Genomic DNA, 18,766 nt, shown 5'->3' with positions numbered 1-18,766 from the left:
GGGGCTGTGAGAGGGGCTTGTCGTCGTAGAATTCTACTTTTACATAGCTTTCTCTCTTCGTCGGGCGGTAACAATGGAGCTGCTGATGGAGCGTCAGCTGGCGGAAGCCCATGTGTGCGCAGCTGAGCGGCACCCTTACCGAGCCGGCTTTTCCTCGGCCTGATTGCCCATGCATGGGTGCTCGCAGTCAGTGGATTCGCGTGACCGCTTCTTTCTGCTACTACGACACAGAGACGGGTGGCGCCAGCTTGTTCGCCCCTGAAGGGTCAAGCCCCAGCTTCATCTACGACCAAGGCGACTTTTTACAACCAATCTACATCGGTGCGCCGCCGCCGTCTCTCCCTGTCAAGGCAAACATCGGTGTGCCAGTCAACACTGGGTGGTTCGCACAAGTACGTCGATGCCATCGACAGCGTGCTGCTGGTGCATGGACGAACAGGACACGTCCGTGTGGGCCCTTGGATTTGCCTCCGAAACGAGTATGGGTGCGTGTACTTAGCGAACCTCATCACCCGCGTCACACGGTGGTTTCCTCCTAAACTTTGGATATGGAGAACATCGCCCGGCCGCCCATCCTCGACCTCGACGTGCCTTCCAACGGGTCGGCGACTTGGCGTCCATTGCGCTTTGCCTGGCCTCAGCACTTGCGCCACCATCAAAGCTGACCCGCCTCGTCAACCGAACGATGGTAGAAGGAGGTGCACCGTACCGGAACTGCATTGGTCTGCCGCACTCGCCCGATTCGTACGACAACGACCTACCTTCCCGATCAAAGGCCACTACGAACGTGCCAACGGGACGCAATGGAAGAAGATCTAGCTCCTCCCCTAGCATTGATAGCTCCGCTGTCGGCCGTCTCGCCGTCGCTCGACTTGCCGACGGCTCTGTCGCTGTCGGCTGCTTCGCCGACGGCTCCGCTGTCGGCGGTGCCGTCGCTCTCGCCGTTGCTCCTTTCGGCGGCCGTTGCGCTGACGACCCCGTTGCTGCCGCCGCTCGACTCCACTACGGCGCCGATGACGCCATCGGCCTCTCTGCCGCCGCTCCACTCAACGGTGGCGCCGATAGCACCATCGGCCTCGGCCTCTCTGCCGCCGCTCCACGCGACGGTGGCGCCGATAGCACCATCGGCCTCTCTGCCGAAGCTCGTGTCGACGACCTCGCCCGTAGCCTCTACAGCGTCGTCGGCTCTTTCGTCGTCACCTTCATCGGTGGCATCAGCGCTGCCAGCTTCTCCACCGTCGCCTGCATCGACACAGTATCCTGTATCGCCGACGGCCCCTGCAACGCTGTCCGCTACTTCATTCGTGGCTTAGAAGAGCAGCCACAGGCTCTCTACTCTTTCCTCTCGTCGATCGGGAGTTACTCGACTGCGTCGAAGGGGGTGACGTCCGAACCACGTCCGAACCACCGCGTGTTCTCCGGCACAGCGTGTCCCTCCCTCCTTTCACACTCTCCCAGTCCTTTCTGGTCCAGTGCCCGTCTTCTCCGCCCGCCGTCGGGCCGATTCCCCTCTTTCGTCCTTTAGACGTCGTTTCACCTAGAGCAAGCGCGGAAGCGGGCGACGCGCCCCACGCCTGTGTCCCGGTCAGTCGGGTGGGGCTTGCACGGCATTGAGCCGAAGTCTGTAAGGCACCGGCACACAGCACACAAAAAGAAACAAAGGTGGTACTTCTCTATCTGTGTGGGTCGCTCCTAGCGCTTTGCGAGACCCCCTCGGCCCGCCGGTGGAGCGTCTCGGCGAGGGAGCCGAGCCCGCCGAGGAAGTCCGCGTGCCTCGAGAAGAGCGCCCGCCCGCCCAGTTTGCGGGCTGTGTTTGCGACGAGCCGCCTCGCGAGCTGGTTGTCCGAGAGGAAGCCGCCGACGAAAAGGACTCGGTCCGCGGCCCCGCGCGGCGTGGCGTGGGCCATGGCTTGCAGCACCGACGCCTGCACCACGAGCTGCAGGACGGCAGCCGCCAGATGCCGTTTCGCCGGCAGCGGGGCTTCGCCGCCATGCGCGAGAGCGCCGAAGTTGACCGCGGTCATCGAGGGCGGGAAGCCGAGGGCCGCGCAGCCCTTCTCGCCGTAGATGTCTCCCACCGTCGTGTCGACGAGGGACGCGTCTCCCGCCTCGGCCAAGGCGAGCAGCTTGTGGTAGTCGGCCACGCCAGTCAAGGCGCGCCCGAGGCCGAGGAAAGTTGCTCCGCCGCAGGCCGTCCCTCCGACGCGGCGGAAGGTTGCGCCGCCAGCTGCGACGCCCCTCCCCTCGCCGGGAGACTCACACCCTTCCCGCTCGAGGAGGAGCACCTGTTCACAGCTAGAGGTGTGAAGAGACGCTGTTCACGTCCTCCCGCTCGAGGAGGAGCACCTGCCGGCGCGCGGGGCAGAGAAGGCCGAGTGATGGGAGGTGGGGAAAGGGGCGAGGGAGAGGGGCGAGGGAGGGAGGCGAGGGAGGGAGGCGAGGGAGGGAGGCGAGGGAGGAGGCGAGGGAGATAGGCGCCGAGACGCCGGAGCCAATGTTGACGACGATGTACGGGAAGTCGACCTCCTCCCAAGCCACCCGCTCCTCCGCCGCCTCGCTCGCGCCTCCCTCCCCCCCTGAGGTTGTGGCGGAGCCAGAGCCATCCCCTCCGGGGCTGGGCCCCGGCAGCGCGTACAGCTCGTCCGCAGGGCCGACGGCGCGCAGAAAGTGGAGCCCCTCCACCAGCGCGGCGAGCTCGGCGAAGGGGACCAGCCGCACGCGCAGCACCTCCTCGAACAGCGCGGCGTACTTGTGCGCCCCACCGCCCGCAGCGACCACGTGCCTCACCGAGCTGTACACAGACTCGCGCCGCTGCAGCCTCGGACCCGACTTCGGACCTGACTCCACGGCCGGCGCGGCGGGCTGGCCGTCGCAGTTACGGAGCGTCTCGACCGCCTCTGCCAGCGAGCGCGTCGGCGCAGCGACAAAGTGCAGCGTGAGCGAGGTTCCGTCATCCGCATACACATCGAACGAGAGGGAGGGCTGCGTGTTGAAGCACGCTCCGAAGGAGACGCGCTCGTGCTTCTCGCCCTCTCGAATACGGCGGAGCAGGACCATCTTTGCGAGCGTGCCGCCGATGTCGACACCCAGCGTGCCAGCCACCTCGCGCAGGTTGGCCAGCACGAGCAGGTGGCGCCGAGCGCGAACCTTAGCCCACTGCAAGGCCGCACGCGGGATGAGCGGGCGCTGCTGCCGCGCGAGACGCGGACGACGACGCCACCCGAAGAGTGCGAGGAGCGCGGCGGCGGCTACCGCGACGATCGCCGTGGCGCGCATCGTCGAGGGCTTTCGGGAGGGCGCGACCAACGTCCCTTTGGGCGCGACCAACGTCCTGCGGCCGCGACAATTGCTGTCTCGTAATTTTCTTCTGGACCCTGCGCGACTTGGGCCGCGCTCACGGCTTGCTCGTGCGCTTACCACTCTCCACGCCCATGCCTGCGTATGACGTCGTTGTGCTGGCTGCCAATACCGCGGGCTCGCGCGAGAAGCTGGTCGGCCTGCTCCGCAACTGTGCGACCAAGCTCTGGAGCCGCGGCGCGGTGATCACAGAGGTGCGCTCGTGGGGCATCCGCGATCTCGCGTACCGGATCCGGCAGCGAGGCGTGAACCACTACCGAGCGCACTACCTCACGCTCGACCTCTTCTGCTCGCCCGCCTCCCTCTCGGAGCTCGAGAGCACGCTGCGCACGAGCCCCCTCGTGCTGCGGTGGATGCCTCTGCGCAAGCGCGACGCCGGCAGAGTCAGCCCCGAGGAGGCGCAGGCGCGGCGCGACGCGGCGCGGGCGCGGGACGGGGAGGACGCGGCGACGGTGCTGGAGGAGGCCAAGTACGAGTACCGCAACCTCGTGATGCAGCGTGTCTTCGAGGGCAAGACGCGGCAGGAGATGCTGGCCGAGCAACTCTCGCAGCACCGCTTCGCATCGTACCAGCGGACGGCCGAGGAGCGACGCAGCACCCGCCGCCCCTCCCCCGCCACCCTCCGCCTCCCTCACTCTTGCCGCGCCGCACGCAGGCCAACCGCGTATCGGCCAACGTCGCCTCGCTCCGCGCCGCCGGAGTCAGCGCGCCGCCGCCGCCGCCACCGCCGGAGCCGTCCTCGGGAGAGTCGTGACGGGCGTTGTGGGCTGGGAACGGGCGGCGGGGCGTTGAGTGGCTGAGCGCACCGGTTATATGATTGTGATCGACATCGAGAGAGAGCGCGAGCCCCCGCCCCCCGCGGGGTCGATGACGATGTGACTGCGCTTCTGAGTTCGTCTGTAGATGCTCTTGTGCTGCTCCACGCGAGAACACGAGACTCGAGAGTGGATTTCGCGGAGATCGTGTTGTCCCCACAGTCTTGTGCAGATTGGCTCGTGATTTTCTCCACCTTTCGCCTCCGGCTTTCGATTGCGGCATGGACTGGCCTCCGCGGGGGGGGCCCGTCTCGGCTTTGGGGCCCATCCGCCGCGAAGCTCGGGTCTTCGCGAATCTGCGCGTTGGGGGCTCGGGGCCGCCGCCTCCCCCCGCGCCGCCCCCGCGCCCCGGCCCGCCCCCGCCCCCCGGCGGGAGACAAAGAGAGCGGAGCGGAGGGACACACACACACAGAGCCGCAAACGCGCAGATTCGCGAAGACACACGCTTCGCTCACACATCACACGCTCCTCAGACCTCACCGACCTCGTGCCCCGGGGTGTCGGTTGCCTCGGGAAACAAGGGTCGCGACACCTCGCGCACAGACACGCGCCGGCCTCGCACCTTCCTCAAGGTCTGTCTGATGAGCAGCCCAAAGGCGGGGAACACATGCGCCGCAAAGCCCTCAACCTCGGCGAGCAGCGCCGCCGCCACCGCCTCCGCCTCGCCCGCCTCGACGCCGTCCGCCAGCTCGAGCGAGCTGATGCAAGGCCCGCCGACGCCGCCCCGCCCCTCGTACCGCAAGACCGCCCGCGCAACCTCGCCCTCGCCCTCGCCCCTCGGCGACGCGGCCCACCGGCCTGCCGACCCACCCGCACCAGCGCTGGCACCGCCTGCGCCCGCCCGCAGCCAGACAAAGGTGGTCGCGAAGCGCTCCCCGACCCCTTCCCCCTCCTCCCCGCTCCCCTCGTCGCTCCCCGCCCCGCTCCCCGCCCCGCTCCCCGCCCCGCTCCCCTCCCGCACCGTCTCAAACACGATTCGGTCCCGCGGCCGCGCCTCTCGCGGCGCGGCAGTCTCGAGTCGGGCAGCAGCCCCGAGTCGGGTGGCCGCCTCGGGAGGGTCGGAGTGCGGCGGGTCGTAGGGGAGGTCGTAGGAGAGGGGGCGGTGGAGGGGGATGGCCATCTGCTGCGGGTAGTCTGCAAGGATGAAGTGGCTCTCGCAGAGGGCGGCGAAGGCCTAAGCCAAGCCGCAGAGTCATCGCCACCGCCCGGCGGAGCGAAAAGGCGGAGGGGAGGGGCGGAGGGCAGGCGGAGGGAGAGCGTGGGGCAGGGAGAGGGCGTGAGGCGAGCACGTGTGTGTGTGTGTGTGTGTGTGTGTGTGTGTGTGTGTGTGTGCGTGTGTGCGTGTGTGCGTGTGTGTGTGTGTGTGTGCATGTGTGTGTGTGTGCATGTGTATGTGTGTGTGTGTGTGCATGTGTATGTGTATGTGTGTGTGTGTGTGTGTGTGTGTGTGTGTGTGTGTGTGTGTGTGTGTGTGTGTGTGTGTGTGTGTGTGTGTGTGTGTGTGTGTGTGTGTGTGTGTGCGTGTGCGTGTGCGTGTGCGTGTGTTGCGTGTTGCACCTCGCTCATATCGTGCGTCGACATCTCGGACGAGAGGCAGACGACGCTCACCCACCACCGGCCTGCGAGCCCTGCCGTCCGGTCAGAGAGGACCCGCAGCCGCATCGCCTCCTCTCGCCGCCCAGCGCGCAGCCTCAAGAGGCGAGACTCCCGCGCGCCGATCCCCATGTGGCGCAGCCAGCGGTGCTGGAGCAGGTAGGCGCCGTTCGCAGCCGTGAGCACACTCTTGAGGTGGAGATCGACGGCGCGCAGAGCGGACGACACGTATTTGCGCTTGCACGGCTGGCCGCGGCCCGTCGGTCCCATGTAGCACAGGTCGCAGGGACTGAGGGACCGGGAAAGGGCGCCGAACGCACTGCGTGCGATCGGCTGCGCCGAGCGGTAGTAGGGCGACGGCAGCAGCCTCGCCAGCATATCCTCAGACACAGCCTCGAGAAGCGAGCCGTCCCCGGCGTCTGTGATGAACGACTTGCAGGAGCTGCAGGCATGAAGCAGATCGATCCACGATTCAGCGTTATGCTCATCAGACCTCGTCCGATTGCGCAGCAAATGGCCGAGGATCTTTTGGAGCAGCTCACGAGGGAGCGAGGTGAGACTCATCGCGGCGCACGAACTCGGCGAGCGTCTCCAGCGTCTCCGCTTCGTACGCACCCTCCTCCCAGCAATTGAGCGCCTCCTCCACCCCCGCGCCCGCGCCCGCAGCGTCCGTGCCCGCGAGGATGGCAGCGACGCGCTCCTTCTGCCGCGAGCCTTCGCCTCCGCCTTCTCCGCCTATTCACACACAACACAACCCCTGCCCAAGACGCATAGAGCTAGCCTAAACCGCGAATGGCAGTTATCGGTTGTGCGGACGTCGCCGCGGCTCGCCTCTGCCGCGGCGGCTGCTGCGCGCACGCGGCGGCGCCGCTCTCTCGCGGGACGGCTGGCGACGCGGCTCGCCGCCGACGTGCGCTGCGCTCGTCCGACGGTCCGCAGCGTGGCGTGCGCGGCGCTGCGCGCCGCTCTGCGAGCGCTTCTGCGCCTGCACTGCCTCTCTCTGTTGGTGCTGGTGGTGGTGATGGTGCTGCTGCTGGTGCCGATGCTGCTGCTGGCGCGGCGCGGCTCTGCGACTGGGCTCGACGAGCGCGTCGCGAGCATCTCACGCGGCGGGCGGCGTCGGGCAGGTGCGCTTCTCTCTCTGGTGGTGGTGGTGGTGGTGCTGCTGCTGCTGGTGGTGCAGATGATGCTGCTGGTGCGGCGCGGCTCTCCGACTCGACTCGAGGCGCGCGTCGGGGCAATCTGACGCGGCGGGCGGCGTCGCGGGCGGCAGGGATCGCGGCTCGAAGGTGGAGGTGGAGGCTGGTGGCTGTGGTGGACTTTGAGTTTATTTCATGATGGACTAAGAGGACTGGGGCGGCGCGGCGCGGCGACGGGCGGCGCGAGGCGGCGGCGCGGCGCGGCGGCGCGTATTACAGGAGCAGCGAAAGGCGCGGACGGCGCGAGGTGGCGGCGCGACTGCGCGGCTCGATTTAGTTATTCATATTGGGTAACCTGGAGGGATATGAGTTGACGTATTCCACGTCCTAACCTCATTCGTTAATCCATTAATTAATTACGTATTGTTCCGCGTCGGGTTTAATAATCATCGGGCGGCGGCGCGGCGCATCGGCGGGCGGCGCGGAGCGGGGCGGCGAGACCATCTGTACTGAACGGGCCAGCTTGCTGGTCTTTGAGTCAGCGCAATGGTCGCGCCGCCCTCGACTCAAGGGGCTGCCTTCCACACGTCGCTGCTCAGGCCGGGGGAGGGGGGGAGACCTCCTGTTCCTCGCGGAACGGGAGCAGCCCCCTCCTTGCCCGGTCTGCGAAGCAGGGCGGTGGTCGTGCCATCTTCGCTTCAAAACGACCATGCCGCGATCGTCGCCGGCGCGCGACACGTTCCCGGAGGCCGGACTGTCCTGGTTGAGAGTGTGTGCCGCCAAGGCGGGCCTACTCGGGGACAGTGCCGACGGGGCGCGGCTCGTGAGACGACTCCCGCGAAGGCACGGCTGGCATCCGTGGCGTGGGGATCGCCTTCGAAAAGTCGGGCATGGCTCTCCCCGCAACTCTATCGCTAACACGCGCGCACCACCGAGACTGTGGTGGGCGCGCTGCGGTCGCACGTCTACCTCCGTCATAGTGCCACGACGTGCGGCCTAGAATTAGCACACGCGCCTCTGCTTGAATACACTCATACATTGGATTGTCATCGCCTGTGAGTGCGAGATTAGGGCTAGCCGCAGGCAGCTAGCCTCTGAGGAGGGCGTCCATAGACACCTCACTAGACCCCACACACGGTCTCGTCCGTGCCTCGCCGGCCGGAGAGATTGCTGGAGGTAGAGCAAGCCTGCTCTAGCCTCGCATGTCACTTCCTGTCGTCTGTTGTGTCGTTGTGCCCTTGTTTGTTCTCTTGGCACCTTGGAGTGCTGGGGGGGGCGACAGGGAGGATGTGGCCTGAGTGATGTGTACGCCCACTCAGGATGTGTGGCAGCCCGCTGGCTGTGTGTCTTGTGAGCTTGTTTGTGTCTGTGTGTCGCTCGTGCGTGTCGTCATCATCTGTCCAGCGTCCACCCATACCGCGTTGGTGTCCAGTCCGAGCCTGGCTGTTCTTCACCTTTCTACCTACCTACCTAGACGCACAAGCAAGCACAGACAGTATTCACAGCACAAAGCTTTGCCTGGCGGCTTCAGCATGTGCAGCGAAGACGGATCCCCCCTGTGAAAAAGTGAGGCGCGTGGTCTGTACTCGCCAGGCGCTTGACTATCCCTAAGGCTAAGCGACAAGAAAAAGAATTCGGAGTTGTGCTTTTGCTTTTTTTCTTTTGCCCTTCCTGCTAAATCTCTTTCACCACATCATTCCACCTCCGCAGCAAAGCCTCAGGGCCCGGCCGAACACGCTACACTGGCCGCCGCCATACGCCAAAGCACAGGCACGACAAACAAATCTCTCTCTCTCAGGCACGATGTAATTACAGCCCGCGAGTAAGCTCGATGGTGCGGGCGGGCTCGCGGAGCGGCACCTGACCGCTGATCATCGCACCGCCGCCTGGCAGGGCGAGGAGGGCCAGGATGCGAGGCACATCAGAGGCCGCCGCCAAGCACCGAGCTCAACTTTCCGAGCATGAGTTTGGGCTTGGCCGGCTCGCTCTTGGCGGCCATCTCGGCCTCTTGCTCCTCGGAGCCATCGCTCGTGGCACCAGCAGTGAGCATGCCCTCCTGCTCCTCGCTGCCGTCGCTGGTGGCCCCAGCAGAGAGCACCTCCTCCGGACCATCACTTGTGGCGCTTGCGGTGATGGCGCCTGATGTGGCAGACTTCATCAGATCGTCAAGGGAGTTGCCGTCCTCCTCGGAGCCGTCGCTCGTGGCGCCGGCAGTGAGCATCTCCTCGGGGCCATCGCTCGTGGCGCTTGCGGTGACGGCGCCCTGGGTGCGCAGCTCCTCCAGGGAGTTGCCATCCTCCTCAGAGCCGTCGCTCGTGGCGCCGGCGAAGAGGAAACCCTCCTCGGAGCCGTCGCTGGTGGCACCGGCCGTGAGACCCACCTCGGGGCCGTCGCTCGTGGCCCCAGCGGTGACCACCTTGGCGTTCGCCTATGGAATCCCGTAGGGACTGTTGAGGCGCCAACATGAAAAGGGGGGAAGGCGGGGCGCGCTGTTTGTGTGCACCTCGAGCGCTTCCTGGAGGCGGCGCGACTCTTCCAGCCCGATGGGTGCCGCCCGGGCGACGGCCGTGAACGCGACGAGCAGCTTGAGGAGCGCCATGTCGTGCAGGCACGGCACCGAGCGACTGAGGGAATGGACGAACGAAAAGTTTTACCCGAAATGCAAGTTTCGCGTTTTGAGTAAGCGTCGGATCAGGCATGCAGGCGCGGCGCTGGGATTGCAATAAACAAATTTTGGTGCCCTCCCTTTGTTCTCTTCTCATAAAATCGGAGGGTCGGCCCACGGGGGGACTTCGTGAACTGAAGCGACCCAACCAACGATTTCAAGAGTGGCAGCAGAGGGAGTGAGACGCGAGAGACAGACAGACAGACAGCACAGCTCGCACACGATACACGGGAGTCGGGCGCGGGAGCGGAGAGAGAGAAAGCTCGTTCCTTCGTTCGTGTATATGCTCACTTACTTACTTGTACTTGCTTGGCCAACTAAACATAGACAGACAGACAGATAGGCGGTAGGCGGTGCCTCGAGGCAGCTAAGGCGGTGTCACTTTTCCACACACCACACTTCGCTTGCGACCAGAAACTGGTCTCCACTTTCTCTGACTCTCGTGACTCGTGTCGTTGGGGCGAGGCGACCACCGGCCACCGCAAGTTGTTCCGGGCCGAGAATTCCGAACACAGTTGCATGGGTGAGCGGTGGGCGATGCACTTCCGCCCGGACGCTCCGGGGCGTTGGCCGTTGGGCTCCTTTACCCCTCTAGAGCCTGCAGCCTCTTGTGCGAGTTGTACAGTCTTGTGAGAATTGATTTGATTTCCAAAGTCGCATATTCCAATAGGATACACTGAGAGGGAAGATGGCACACAGCAACAACACACACAAACGCCTGCAACACGCACGAGCTACGAGCACGAAGCTCAGATCTGTGACAAAACAGTCACCACAAAAATGTGATAAGCGCTTCCCCAAAGAGCTTCACTTCTCCTCGAGGGCTTTCTCTCTCTCGGGGAGAGCTCAGGAGAATCGCATGTCCATCTCCACCACCGGCCTGGGCTAACGACACACGAGGCAGCAGCAGGCGGGGAGAGGTTGCAAAAGCGTATCAGTCGAAGAGCAGTGCGTGGAGCACATCTGGCGGGGGCGGGGGCGGGTCGGCGAAGAGCGCCGGTAGCCCTGTGTCTGTCAGCTTGTTGTCGACCGACGTGGTCACGTGCGAGAGGAAGGAGGCGACGCTGTTTGGCGGAGGCGGCGGGGGCGGCGTGAACAGCGCCTTGACGCCTGTGTCCATGAGAGAGGGGACGTCGCGTTGATGTCGCCGGAAGAAGATGCAATCGCGAGAGAAGGGGGGGAGCGGGAGCAGAGCGCGCGGGGAGGCGAGGGAGGGGAGAGGGGAGTGCGGGTTTAGTGCGGGTGGCGCGTCGCACCGAGCATGCCCGACAAGCTCGAGAGCGTGCCTAGCGTCGGGTTGCTCGCCACAACAGCGTGCGCCTTGCTAGGGGCCCCAGTAGGGGCCTCCTTGCTGCTCGCGCTCGCGCCGCCGCCGCCGCCCGCACCGCTCTGAGCCATGCCTCGCCCGCTGCCGCTGCCGCTGCCGGTGGCAGAGGGGGCCCCTTCCGCCTCCCGCGGCCCGCAGTCGGAGCAGTCGGAGCCCAAGGCGCAGGCGCCCCACTCCGACCCCTCCCCGCCGTCGTCGCACACCCCGACGCCGTCGTAGTCTGTCACGCCCTGACTGCGGAGCGTCGAGAGGTACTCGCCGCACTCGTCGTGGCAGAGGGGGGCGGCGACCAAGCAGCCCGTCTCGCCCGCGTACCGGCACGGAGGCACGTCCGCGGCGAAGTCCCCGCTGCGCAGCTCCCCTACACACATTCAACCCCTCCAAGGCAGGCTCACCGAGGCGGGGGAAGGAAGGGGAAGTCGCTCAAGGCGCGCGGCCCACCGGCGCCAATCTCGTCGCCGAGCCGCCCGCCGCTGCTGGAGGAGGAGGCGCGCGCAGGCACGAACCCGTCCGCCGCGACGTAGCCCTGGCTGCCTGCGACGGCGGTCTTTGTGAGGTCGACGGTCGCGTCGAGCGCCTGCTTCTGCGCCGTGTCGCCGACCTGCACATTGACCGGCACCTGCGAGGAATAGGGCCGGGGTCGGTCGTGTGCATGGGACAGGAGCGCACCCAGCGCGGAGGGGGGCACTTCGGTGTGCGTGTCGACCGAGATGAACGCCATCGTCCAGTCCATCAGCCGGGCGCGGGCGAGCGGCGGAGGCGGAGGCGGAGGGCTGCTTTGGAACAAGGACCCGAAGTCGGGAATGCGAATGTCGACCACTGGCCAGGAGGGCGAGAAGGATGGCTCTTCCCACTCTTCCCAAGGGAAGGGGCCTGAGCCGACCGCTGCGCTGTAGTCGTAGTCTGGGAGGAGGAGGCTACGCGCGGCCCGGCGGGGTGCGGCCACGAAGCAGAGCGCGCCGGCGAGCGCGCCGGCGAGCGCAAGGGCGCCCATCGTGCCCCAGCGCGCCCCAGAGCCGCGTCGAGAAGTGATCATCGCAGGCCGCTTAAGGTTCGTGTGGAGGGAGGAAGGGAGGTGAGCAAACGAGGTCCCGAATATGCAGGAGGCGCCGAAATGTGTGCGTTGAGAAAGAATTCGTGGCCGCGCAAGTGCACGACGCTGGGCCCTCTCCCTTCACAGCGCCTGAACGCATGGCGGCACTTCTCTCGCGTCGGCTCCGCCGAGCGCTGCACAGAGACCATCTTCACTGACCACCAACGACAGGTGTGCGACTACGCGCTCGTCGACGCGGAGAAGAAGAACGACGGCGAAGCGCAAAACAAAATCAAGAATCACCCGAGGAGTCACACAGTCCACCTGTGTGATGCACGCCCTGCGAGCGGGGCGGGGTGCGCACTGTCCCTCTGTGTTCGTGTGCGTCGCCCATCTCTCCCTGGAGATGACTGCTCTATTTTTGCTCCAAGCTGGTTCTCACATGAGACAAGGCACAAGACGCCGATAATGTGTCCGTTGAAACGAATTTAAATAATTCTAGCTCCGTGTCGTTGACAAGAACGCGCTGTGCGCGCGCGGCAGCGGGCCCTCGCGCCAGTCGCGCTCGCCGTCGCCCGACTCTCCGCCCGCCAAGCGGGCCGCCTCCGCTGACTCGTCCGGCTATGAAACCGATACGCCGGACGAGGGAGGTCCGCAGGGTATGCGGCGCGCTCGGCATGAGGACGCAGTTCGACGCGGCGGTGGCGGCGGGCGAGCTTCTCGAGCTGCTATAGAGCTTGCCGCGAGGGGCGGTCGAGGCCTCTGTCCGACAGATGCGGGGTTACACCCGCACGGGCGAGTGGCCGGAGCCCATTCTCACCAGCCCTGCCCCGCAGCGCGGCAGCTCGCCAAGCCCCCCAGATGAGTGGTCAGATGGATAGTGCCAGAGAGCGAGGGGTCCAGAGGGGAGCACAAATAGGACGCCCAGCCCTGCCCTCGTGCCGCCGAGTGTGTATCCTATGCGAGAGAGATCCCCTGTGCCCTGTGCCCAGCCCTCTCCGCGCGGCGATGCGCCCTCCCCCCTCGCTTTTGCAAAATCCTGCAAAGGTGGGGACGTGTCTATCCTCGACCCAGCCCTAGCTTGGGATGTCCGTTTTATTTATTTACTTATTTACTGTGTGGCGGCGGCGTGCCGTCCTCCCATCCTTCCCTTTGGTTGCTTGTGTTCTTTCTTTCTTTCTTACACTGGGCACGGGACTGGCGCGCACTGGCACTTGAAAAGAAACTAGCAAAGCGTTGAACATCTTTCTCTAGAAGACTAGAATACAAGACTGATCCGTCCGCCCCGAAGCCCGTCAGGCACTCTCTCCCTAACCCTAGCCATCTCCCGAACCCTAGTGTGTTTTAGTTGCCTCTGTGCTTTCACACTTCACCCTGTCGTGTCCCGTCCACTGTGATTGCGGCCGTCCACGACTACGTCGTCTTCTCTTGAGAACGTCCCACGACCCCCTTCTGGTGTCGACACACCAGAAGGCGGGGGCTCGGCCGAACGTGGCAGCGTCAACTGGTCACGACCAGCACTTTGGGGGAGATACCTTCACGCTATCCCAGACATGTCCGACTCACTGGCGGAGAGTCTCGGGGAGGTCCCCGCCAAGGATGTCACAACCTTCGCAAAAGCCGCTTCAGATGAGGCCGCAAGGTGGATCAAGCGGATCCGCGTCGATGCGGGCGCCGGCACGCTTACCTTGGCCGGCACCCCTCCTTCGCGTCAGCTGCTCCAGCGACCAGAGCACGCGGACCCCGGCATTTTCATCCTCATCGCAACTGGGGGAAGAATTTACACCGATCCCCTCTCAAGCAAAATCATTGCGAGCGACAGCGACGCGCTCGTCAAGCTGTTTCTGCAGTCGGACGCGCCAGACCTTCGCGCGACCGTCTCGGAGTACGTCGAGCTCCTCGTCGCCGACAAGGGCAAGGCCAACAAAACTCAGTTTGGTGGGCCCGCTACCACCATCACCAAAACCATGCTCTCTGACGGCAAGCTCAACCGTTTCGTCTCGGTCGCGCACATCGACGAGCGCGCCATCGCCTCGATCAACAATGCCGTCTACCATACCCTCCTCGACAAGATCGATCATCGTCGGCGAACGGCCCCGCGGAGTCATGCTCGTCGTCGACGACCTGCCTGGCCTGCCCACCGCAACCAGCCTCCTTGTGGCGATCTATTCCAAGGTCGCCAATGCCGATCCCGAGCTCCAGGAGCGGATCTACGTTGAGCTCGGCCGAGAGCCCCTCCTCGCCGGCGGCTTCGGGCTGGAGAGACCGAGCAGGTCTTCCCCGAGTTCAAAGAGCGCCTTCACGCCGTCATGTGGCTCAACGAGCGCCGCAGCCACAAGGCCAAAACGCACCACGAGCTGCACTTGCTGCTCCTCGAGTTCGTCGACACCCTCGCCGAGCCCGTCCGGGATCGGATCAGGCGCGAGTCCGAGGCCCTCTGCTCGCCGCCCGCCGCGCCGCCGCCACCTCCGATTCCGTGGCCACGAGGATCATTGAGGTCTCCGTTACTCGCAGCCAAGGAAGCCGCTGAGAACGGCACCGTCCGCCTCAACATCCTCATGCAGGCCTGCGTCGTGGTCTTCACGAAGATCATGGACACTCACGACGAGCGCGGCGAGACGTGCGCCCCCCGCGCGGGGAAGGCCCTTGCCGGATGCCGGCCCGCTGCTCAGCCGCCGTCCGAGCCGCCGCCGGCTCCCTCTTCCACCGACCTGCTCTCCGCCCTCCTCGCCAACCCCGCAGCGCTGCAGGCCATCCTCGCCGCCTACTCGCCGCCCGCCGGGCAGGGGGCTGGCACCCCCGCGACGTCTTCGACGCTCGTCTGCCTCGTCTGCAAAAAGGCCGGGAAGACGGGCAAGGCCCTGCAGCACCTATACAGGGCGTGCGAGCTGGCCCTGCTCAAGGACAAGAGCCCGGAGGAGAAGGCCAAGATCATTGAGAAGAGGCTCGCGAGCACTTCGGGAAGTCTCCCTCTCGCTACGCGCCGGGGGGCAAGGGCAAGAGCAAGGGCAAGGGCGGGGGCAGGAGCAACGAGGCCAACTAGCGCGCCGATCCGAGCAAGCCCGCCGCCGCCCTCGGCTCCTCGACTCGGCTCCGACCCCGAGACTCTCGGAGGGTACTTCGTCTACCTCCTCGAGTCTAAAAGCATTGTCAGCACATGCGACATCAGGGTCGACGAGTTCCGGCTTTCCCCCTCGCCCCCTCTCCGCCCGAAGACATCTTCCTGCGCGTGCTCCGGCGCGCCACCGCGAAGCGCGTCTCCTCCCCCGCCCTCGCCGCCAAGGCGAAGCCCTGGAACGGACATCGACCCGGGAGGGGCGAGCACGCGCTCGCCCTCTCCATTCGCTCCTTGGCGGCCTCTTGACTGCCTGCGGCCCTACCACGGGGAACCGTGTGGTGATTGGTGGGTGGGGCGGGGAGGGAGGCTTGGCGGTACAGAGCGGGCTCGGCGGGATCCGCAACTAGGGGGCGAACCCAACCGTGCGGAGAGAAAACCGTGCCCGCATCGAGCCACGAGCCCAGAAGACCACGCCTCGTGCACTCGGCTCGTCGGAGGGAAACCGGGATGGCTGCGGTGGCGGGGCTGTCAGGACCACTCGCTCTGCGAGCGCGTCGGCTGTGTCACATCGACATCGTGCTGCACCACAGGAGATCGCAACGCGCCCACTCACCCACCGTCTACTTTCGGTGCACTGCTTCGTTTAACGTGTCTTTGATAGCGCGGCCCACACGCTACAACCGGGCTTGACGTAACCGGGGGCCAACACTCGCCGCGCCTCTCCTTGGAGCACACACGTCTCGCAAAAGAGAGAGACGGGGGCGCGACTGGGGCGCGCCGAGAGAGAGGGGGCGAGAGCGAGAGAGAGCCTCGGCACACACACACGTCTCGCAAAAGAGAGAGACGGGGGCGCGACTGGGGCGCGCCGAGAGAGAGGGGGCGAGAGAGAGAGAGAGAGAGAGCTGGGCGGTCTACTGCCCCTCCCCCTTCTTCTGCTTCTTAGCAGCAGTGTCCAGGCGGCGCCGCGCGTCGAGGCGGCGCTGCGCTTTTTTGACCTCGGCATAGTTGTTGCCGGGCGGGTCGGGGCGGACGGGCCTCGCCGCCCGCGGGTGCGCCTCGCCGCGGGCCATGTGCCCGCCACGCCGCTGGCTGAAGAGCGGACGGAACCCCGCCCGTGCCAGGTCCACGGGCCTGGGGACGCCGCTGTGGTACACAAACGCCGCCTGCTGCTCGTCGGAGCGGGCGGTGGCCTCGGCGCGCGCGGCGAGCTTGGCCTCGACGGAGGCCCGCTGCTCGAGGGCCAGCCGCCACTCGCGGAGCGTCCAGCCGCTGCGCCGCGGGGCGGAGCTCGTGTCCGCGGCGGCCGGCAGCGGCACGGCCGTGAGCTGCCCCAACGCGCCCTCGAGCGGTTCGCGGCACATCGGGCAGGTTGCCTCGACTGCCTGATCGAGCCAGCCGGCGATGCACCCGCGGCAAAACACGTGCAGGCAGGTGGTGGCGACCGGCTCAGAGCCGGCGTCGATCGGCTCGATGCAGATGGGGCAAGTCGCGACAAGCTCGTCCGCGGCGGCGGCGGGGGCGTCGGCCGGGGCCGCGAGCGCGCGCGCGCGGCAGAGGGCGGCCTCCTCGGCGGTGGCGAAGCAGCCGAGGGAGGTTGGGAAGCCGTCGCGACGATAGGTGGCGAAAAAGGGCAGCGAACAGTGCGTTCCCGCAGAGGAGTAGACGCCCTGGAAGCGCGTGCCCGAGGAGCCGGACGCGGGCAGCACCAGCCCCTCCTCCGCCGCCGCCGCCAGCGCAGCAGGAGCTGTCATCGGCGGCGGCGCTTGCGCCTCGGCGCGCTTGGCCTCCGCCGCCGCCCGGCCCTCGGGTGAGCGGGCGTAGCAGAGAGCGGCCGCCTCAGCCGACCTGAAGTAGCCGAGGTTGATGGTTTTGCGGCTGCGCTGCACGCGTGCCACGAATGGCAGCTTGTACGTCTTTTTATTTTGGTAGACGCCCACAAAGTGCGAGCCGTGCGTATGCAGCTCCAGCCCCTCCTTGGCGGCCGTCGCTCGGGCCTCGGCGCTCGTCATGTTCTGCTCCTCCTGCAGCGCCTCCACCTCGGCGAGCTTGGCCGCATGTTTCTGCCCCTCGGGCGAGTGGGCGTAGCAGATCGCGGCGTCCTCCAGCGTCGCAAACCGGCCGATGACAGTCCGGACGGAACCGCGGGAGACCGCGACCTCGTAGCGCCGCGTAGGGTCCTTGCTGCCCCTGTCGTAGACGCACTTGTAGCGGGTCCCGTTGTCGGACGGGATGAGTTTGACGGAGGCGGGCTGTGCCTTCTGGATGAGCATCGCTTGTCACGCTGGGAGATTTTGTTGCATTTGGCGCCCAAAGCACAGTGGGAACCTTCATTTCTTTTACAGTGTATGTAGCTCTTACGAACATACCCGAAGGTGAACTGCTGACGGGGTTTGCGATGAGGAGCGATCCGAACGTGGTATTCGGGTGATTAGATCACTACCGCCGAAGCGCAAGCGCTTGGAGCAAGGGAACTGCCACGGATGGGTCCCAGACTAGCACCCCACCTCGCGAGCCGACGTTCTGGCTCAGCGAGGCTGCTGCGGAGCACTCGGGGCCGACGTTCTGGCCCAGCGAGGCCGCTGCGGGGCACCCGGCGGCTCGGTTCGCTCATCAGCGCAAACTCGGTCGAGCAGAAAGTAAGGTGTGTGTGTGTAAAGGCGGCGCGGCACGGTAAGGGTCGGCGGTAAGGCGGCGCGGTGGCAGCAGACGGCAGGCAGGACATCGGACGGCGGGACATACGGTACGGCGGGCGCGGCACTGTGGGAGCGGCGGTATGGCGGCACGGCGGTTACGGACGGCAGGGGGTACGGCAGGCTAAACGGCAAGGGCGGCGCGGCACGGAGGAAGGAGCGGCACGGTAAGGAACGGTGGCACGACGGCAGACCACAGCGGCGAAGGGACGGCGGAGCATTGGACGGCGGGGAAAGGGTCGGCGGTAAGGCGGCGCGGCGGCAGCAGACGGCAGGCAGGACGTCTCGGACGGCGAGACAAACGGCACGGCGATCACGAGGAGGTAGAAAGTCGGGCGCGAGCGGGCGAGGCAGCGGCGTGGCGGCGGGAGGGTGACGGGGCGAGGGGGGTGGCGGGCTGGATCGCGAGGAGGTAGAAAGTCGGGCGCGAGCGGGCGGGGTGGCGGCGAGGCGGCGGGAGGGTGACGGGGCGAGGGAGGTGGCGGGCTGGATCACGAGGAGGTAGAAAGTCGGGCGCGAGCGGGCGAGGTAGCGGCGAGGCGGCGGGAGGGTGACGAGGCGAGGGGGGTGGCGGGTTGGATCACGAGGAGGTATGGGTGTGTGTCCGTGTGTGTGCGTGTGTGTGCGTGTGTGTGCGTGTGTGTGCGTGTGTGTGCGTGTGTGTGCATGTGTGTGCGTGTGTGTGTGTGTGTGCGTGTGTGTGCGTGTGTGCGTGTGTGTGCGTGTGTGTGCGTGCGTGTGCGTGTGTGTGCGTGTGTGTGCGTGTGTGTGCGTGTGTGTGTGTGTGTGTGTGTGTGTGTGCGTGTGTGTGCGTGTGTGTGCGTGTGTGTGCGTGTGTGTGCGTGTGTGTGCGTGTGTGTGTGTTTGCGTGTGTGCGTGTGTGTGCGGGCGTGTCTGTCACGGCTACTACCACGAATGGGGAGGTGTGGGGAGGTGTGGGGAGATGTTGGGAGAGGTGGGGAGATGTGGGGAGGTGTGGGGAGAGGGAGATGTGGGGAGGTGTGGGGAGATGTGGGGGAGGTGTGGGGAGCCTGGGGGCCGGCTAGGTGTCTGCAGAGGTCCCGGCTATTGGCTAGGTCATCAAAGGTA

At 66.1% G+C, this 18,766-nt stretch overlaps 7 protein-coding genes across 7 annotated transcripts in view; 1 reads left to right on the top strand and 6 right to left on the bottom strand.

Annotated features, from left to right (window-relative positions):
* Positions 1-1,626: 1,626 nt before the first annotated feature.
* Positions 1,627-3,276, bottom strand: PANK1 (pantothenate kinase; the record flags this gene model as incomplete). Its single annotated transcript, XM_005784361.1, has 2 exons — positions 1,627-2,285; positions 2,485-3,276. 2 exons carry the CDS (start codon positions 3,274-3,276, stop codon positions 1,674-1,676), a joined length of 1,404 nt encoding a protein of 467 aa, XP_005784418.1. The 3' UTR covers positions 1,627-1,673.
* A 155-nt stretch (positions 3,277-3,431) lies between these two features.
* On the top strand, positions 3,432-4,356 carry EMIHUDRAFT_202504 (hypothetical protein; the record flags this gene model as incomplete). The annotated part of the gene is made up of 4 exons (XM_005784360.1): positions 3,432-3,740; positions 3,819-3,922; positions 4,013-4,057; positions 4,335-4,356. 4 exons carry the CDS (start codon positions 3,432-3,434, stop codon positions 4,354-4,356), a joined length of 480 nt encoding a protein of 159 aa, XP_005784417.1.
* Positions 4,357-4,641: 285 nt separating this feature from the next.
* On the bottom strand, positions 4,642-6,484 carry EMIHUDRAFT_449464 (hypothetical protein; the record flags this gene model as incomplete). Its single annotated transcript, XM_005784359.1, has 4 exons — positions 5,730-6,484; positions 5,146-5,346; positions 4,780-4,860; positions 4,642-4,680 (listed from the first exon to the last, which is right to left on the bottom strand). Exons 1-4 carry the CDS (start codon positions 6,327-6,329, stop codon positions 4,642-4,644), a joined length of 921 nt encoding a protein of 306 aa, XP_005784416.1. The 5' UTR covers positions 6,330-6,484.
* A 2,341-nt stretch (positions 6,485-8,825) lies between these two features.
* On the bottom strand, positions 8,826-9,503 carry EMIHUDRAFT_202502 (hypothetical protein; the record flags this gene model as incomplete). Its single annotated transcript, XM_005784358.1, has 2 exons — positions 8,826-9,332; positions 9,408-9,503. The coding sequence occupies 2 exons, from the start codon at positions 9,501-9,503 to the stop codon at positions 8,826-8,828; spliced, it is 603 nt and encodes a 200-aa protein (XP_005784415.1).
* Positions 9,504-10,212: 709 nt separating this feature from the next.
* Positions 10,213-11,980, bottom strand: EMIHUDRAFT_434154 (hypothetical protein). Its single transcript, XM_005784357.1, has 4 exons — positions 11,585-11,980; positions 11,338-11,515; positions 10,826-11,257; positions 10,213-10,679 (listed from the first exon to the last, which is right to left on the bottom strand). The coding sequence occupies exons 1-4, from the start codon at positions 11,930-11,932 to the stop codon at positions 10,504-10,506; spliced, it is 1,134 nt and encodes a 377-aa protein (XP_005784414.1). The 5' UTR covers positions 11,933-11,980; the 3' UTR covers positions 10,213-10,503.
* Positions 11,981-15,898: 3,918 nt separating this feature from the next.
* On the bottom strand, positions 15,899-17,257 carry EMIHUDRAFT_98995 (hypothetical protein; the record flags this gene model as incomplete). Its single annotated transcript, XM_005784356.1, has 1 exon — positions 15,899-17,257. One exon carries the CDS (start codon positions 17,255-17,257, stop codon positions 15,899-15,901), a length of 1,359 nt encoding a protein of 452 aa, XP_005784413.1.
* Positions 17,258-17,423: 166 nt separating this feature from the next.
* EMIHUDRAFT_202497 (hypothetical protein) overlaps positions 17,424-18,766 on the bottom strand; it is a gene marked incomplete at both ends in the record, with an annotated part of 2,419 nt that continues 1,076 nt past the window's right edge. Inside the window, one exon of the mRNA XM_005784355.1 lies at positions 17,424-17,566. Coding sequence (XP_005784412.1) covers positions 17,424-17,566 — 143 coding nt within the window. The remainder of the gene's footprint in view (positions 17,567-18,766) is intronic.

The sequence above is a fragment of the Emiliania huxleyi genome, assembly GCF_000372725.1.
Source record: "Emiliania huxleyi CCMP1516 chromosome Unknown EMIHUscaffold_17, whole genome shotgun sequence".
Lineage (NCBI taxonomy): Eukaryota > Haptophyta > Isochrysidales > Noelaerhabdaceae > Emiliania > Emiliania huxleyi.
This window is presented reverse-complemented; position numbering and strand designations above follow the sequence as displayed.

Excerpts from the sequence above, each read along its gene's own strand:
- EMIHUDRAFT_434154 (XM_005784357.1), bottom strand. The coding sequence starts at position 11,932 with ATGATCACTTCTCGACGCGGCTCTGGGGCGCGCTGGGGCACGATGGGC. Across the intron at positions 11,516-11,584 it reads CGGTCGACACGCACACCGAA|GTGCCGGTCAATGTGCAGGT; the intron begins GTGCCCCCCTCC and ends TATTCCTCGCAG. Across the intron at positions 10,680-10,825 it reads GAGCTTGTCGGGCATGCTCG|GCGTCAAGGCGCTGTTCACG; the intron begins GTGCGACGCGCC and ends TCATGGACACAG.